General features: G+C 34.6%; 1 gene segment (V, D, J or C); it reads right to left on the minus strand.

Moving 5' to 3' along the window:
* Window positions 1-640: 640 nt before the first annotated feature.
* On the minus strand, window positions 641-1701 carry LOC122790571. The segment is given in 2 exon segments: window positions 641-1029; window positions 1598-1701. Coding segments are annotated over 2 exon segments (474 nt in total).
* Window positions 1702-3014: the final 1313 nt, after the last annotated feature.

Here is a 3014-nt window from a genome sequence, read left to right on the forward strand (position 1 = left end):
TCACACTCACCACAGAAAATTGTTTAGTTTATTGTAGTCCTAACAGTTGATCATCTCTTTTTTTCTCTGGTGTTCACAAATATTTTAATACATTGTGAAATACATTAATACATATTATCATGTGTGGGAATATTTACCGTGTAGATTACCAGATATATCTTATCTTGTTGGTTCACAAGTAATACTTCTTATCAGTAAGCTTAGAATTTCAGTCTTTTTATTTTATCTACGTATGTACTGACACTCAAAATGTATTACTATAGCATTATTATTCCTTCCTCCCTCCTCCCCTTTCCTCATTTCCAATACCTGTTTTATATTTTTCATGGTCTGAAGGCAGAGAAATCCTATATTATTGTTACATTTTATTATCAAATATAAGGTATCATTTAAGGACTGTTTTTTATTAATTGCATGGCCTCTAGTTCAGCTATTTTGATCAATATTCTGAGGAATTTAAGACACATTTCTTCTGTGAATTTAAAAATAGGCAATAGAGGCAGTCATTAAAATATTTCTACAGCAAGGGGCTTTATTATATTTTAGGAATTTTTTAAACAATATGATTTGGTTGCTTCCAGAGTCTAGAGAAAGGGCACAGCAGAGAGACTGTACTATATATTTTTTTGTGAGCCATATGTCAATATCTCAGGGAAACCGTGCCTGAGCTCTGAGCCCTTAAACACCTGGTTATAGTTTCCTGTATGATGCTAGTGGGGATATCACTCAGTGTGTCACTCATTGCACAGTAGTAGACTGCAGAGTCAGAGAGCTGTGCTCTGGAGATAGTCAGCAATACTGTACTCTTGGACACATTGAAGTATGATGAGAAACGACCATTTCCTGCTTCAGTTTTAGCTGTGTTCACTTGAAAACCAAGGTGATTTAAAGGTCCATTTGCTTTTTGCTGGTACCAGTGCAGGAATGGTTGTCCTGCTGTTGTGAAATTGCAGGACAGAACAACATCTTTCTCTTCAGAAACACTTTGGCTGGTCTCTAATTGTGTTACTTCATCTCCATTAGTAATACCTGAATGAAACATTCAAGTAAAAAATTAGCAATGTGGTCCATTCATTTGTTTCATATTTAAATGGTAGTTGCCATATTTTTTTTCTGTTTAGTAATAACACTGTCTATTCACAAAAAGCATTTTGATGCATGGGTATACATATACTATCAATGATATTTGTACAATTATACAAACCATGACAGATGTTTTACACAACGCAAATATTTTATATAGGATTATGCTATAATGCTGTGATTAGACAGTGTTTCTAATACTTTATATCTTTAGAGCTATTTTATACTACTTCCCAGTTTCATGTTTAATATTATCATACTGCATATGCCAGCAAAGTACACGTCTGTATTATGTTACATACCTTGGTTGTGCATGAAACAAGTCCGTATATATATATATATATATATATATATATATATATATATATATATATATATATATATATCACACCATGTACCCAGTCAGCAAACAGTAAATTATTAAATAAATAGTCAATACTATATCAAGCAAAGTGTTCCTTTTTACTGTGTTTTAACATAGTAATGTGCAAAATTATAATCGTATGGAACTCACCCAGCAGTAGAAATATAAGACAGATGTTATATCTTGAACTTACAACAATGCAGAATTTTAAAAGTCCAGCACAGAACTTGATCATATTTATGAAAAGTCTGCTTCACGGCTGTGTTGAGACAATAAAAATTCCTGTTCTGTTTATTATACTGACAGCTTTTGAACAGACTCCCGTATATATAGTAAACTAAAGAAACCACATTACTGATTTCCGTTCAAGATGCAACATGCTTTAGCCTGCCCACTTTAAACATGTGCCGCCCAGAAAAATATCAGTCTCTGCATACATACAGCTGTGAGGTGAAGGGGTGGAGCTATGTGTATGTGATGTCATCAAGCTGGTTAATGAAAATAATTACTTAAGCAGAGTAATGTGGTGCACAAATGTTGATCCGTGCCATTGAATGTAGGCATCCTGCTAGCCAAACTTCTAATCAAACTCTCAAGGATAATTTACCTTAGAAATTGTCACATTCATTTCAAAGAAAGCTTCAACTAGGTTAATTTTAAGCAGTTTGTTTCTCTCATCAATGGCATATAGGCATTAGTTGCAGTTGCTAGCCCTTATTATGTTCATCAGTTATCACATCATAGGAACTGAAAGTAAGTAATTTCTCATAATGGGGGAACATCAAGCTGAAGGGGAGATTGGATTTTACTAAGGTACCTACTTCTTTCCACAAATCCAGGACAACAAAAAAGCTCCACAGATCCCAACTCAGTGTGTTTTGGTTATAGTCACAATGGAGACTGGACAGGTCAGGGTAGGGTTATAGCAATGTTATCATCTTTTCAGATGCTTTCACCTGGCCATTTCTTATGGAAACATTTTATTCTTTCAATGTACTAAGTGAAATGAATGAAATCTTATAGCAATATAAAATGATTTAGTGAGTTTTAAAAATGCAAGTTGTTTAGCTGTCATTGCCTTGAGACATCTATTGTTTTGGCATTCCCACTGTTCCTCAGTATATTTGCTGTGATTTTCTTGGTGACACTTTAGGTTACCTTTAGCCACTTACCTCTATAAGATAAAAGTGCTGAATGCTGCATTGTTCTGTTCCCCTACTAGAATGTGGGGGAGTAAAAAGATGTGGTCAAGTGGGGTCATAAATAAATGATGGTATGCACAGATGGACGTTAATTTGAGAGTGCAAATGTTTGTTACACACTAGAATAACCTACAACAAACTAGAGAAGCTAGATTCAAACCTAAGGTATTCACATATGTCTACATCCTAGTCATGCTACCTGCTTAGCTATTTGTTCTACAAAATGTCACAGCTCAGCCCCTTTGCCAGCTGATTAAATGGCAATGCCATCCTACTTTTCTTTAATTTGAGAATGCAAATGTTTGTCGCACACTAGAATAACCTACAACAAACTAGGGGAAGCTAGATTCAAACCTAAGGCATTC

Source organism: Protopterus annectens, chromosome 16.part0, assembly GCF_019279795.1.
Source record: "Protopterus annectens isolate FY-2018-M chromosome 16.part0, PAN1.0, whole genome shotgun sequence".
Classification (NCBI taxonomy): domain Eukaryota; kingdom Metazoa; phylum Chordata; order Ceratodontiformes; family Protopteridae; genus Protopterus; species Protopterus annectens.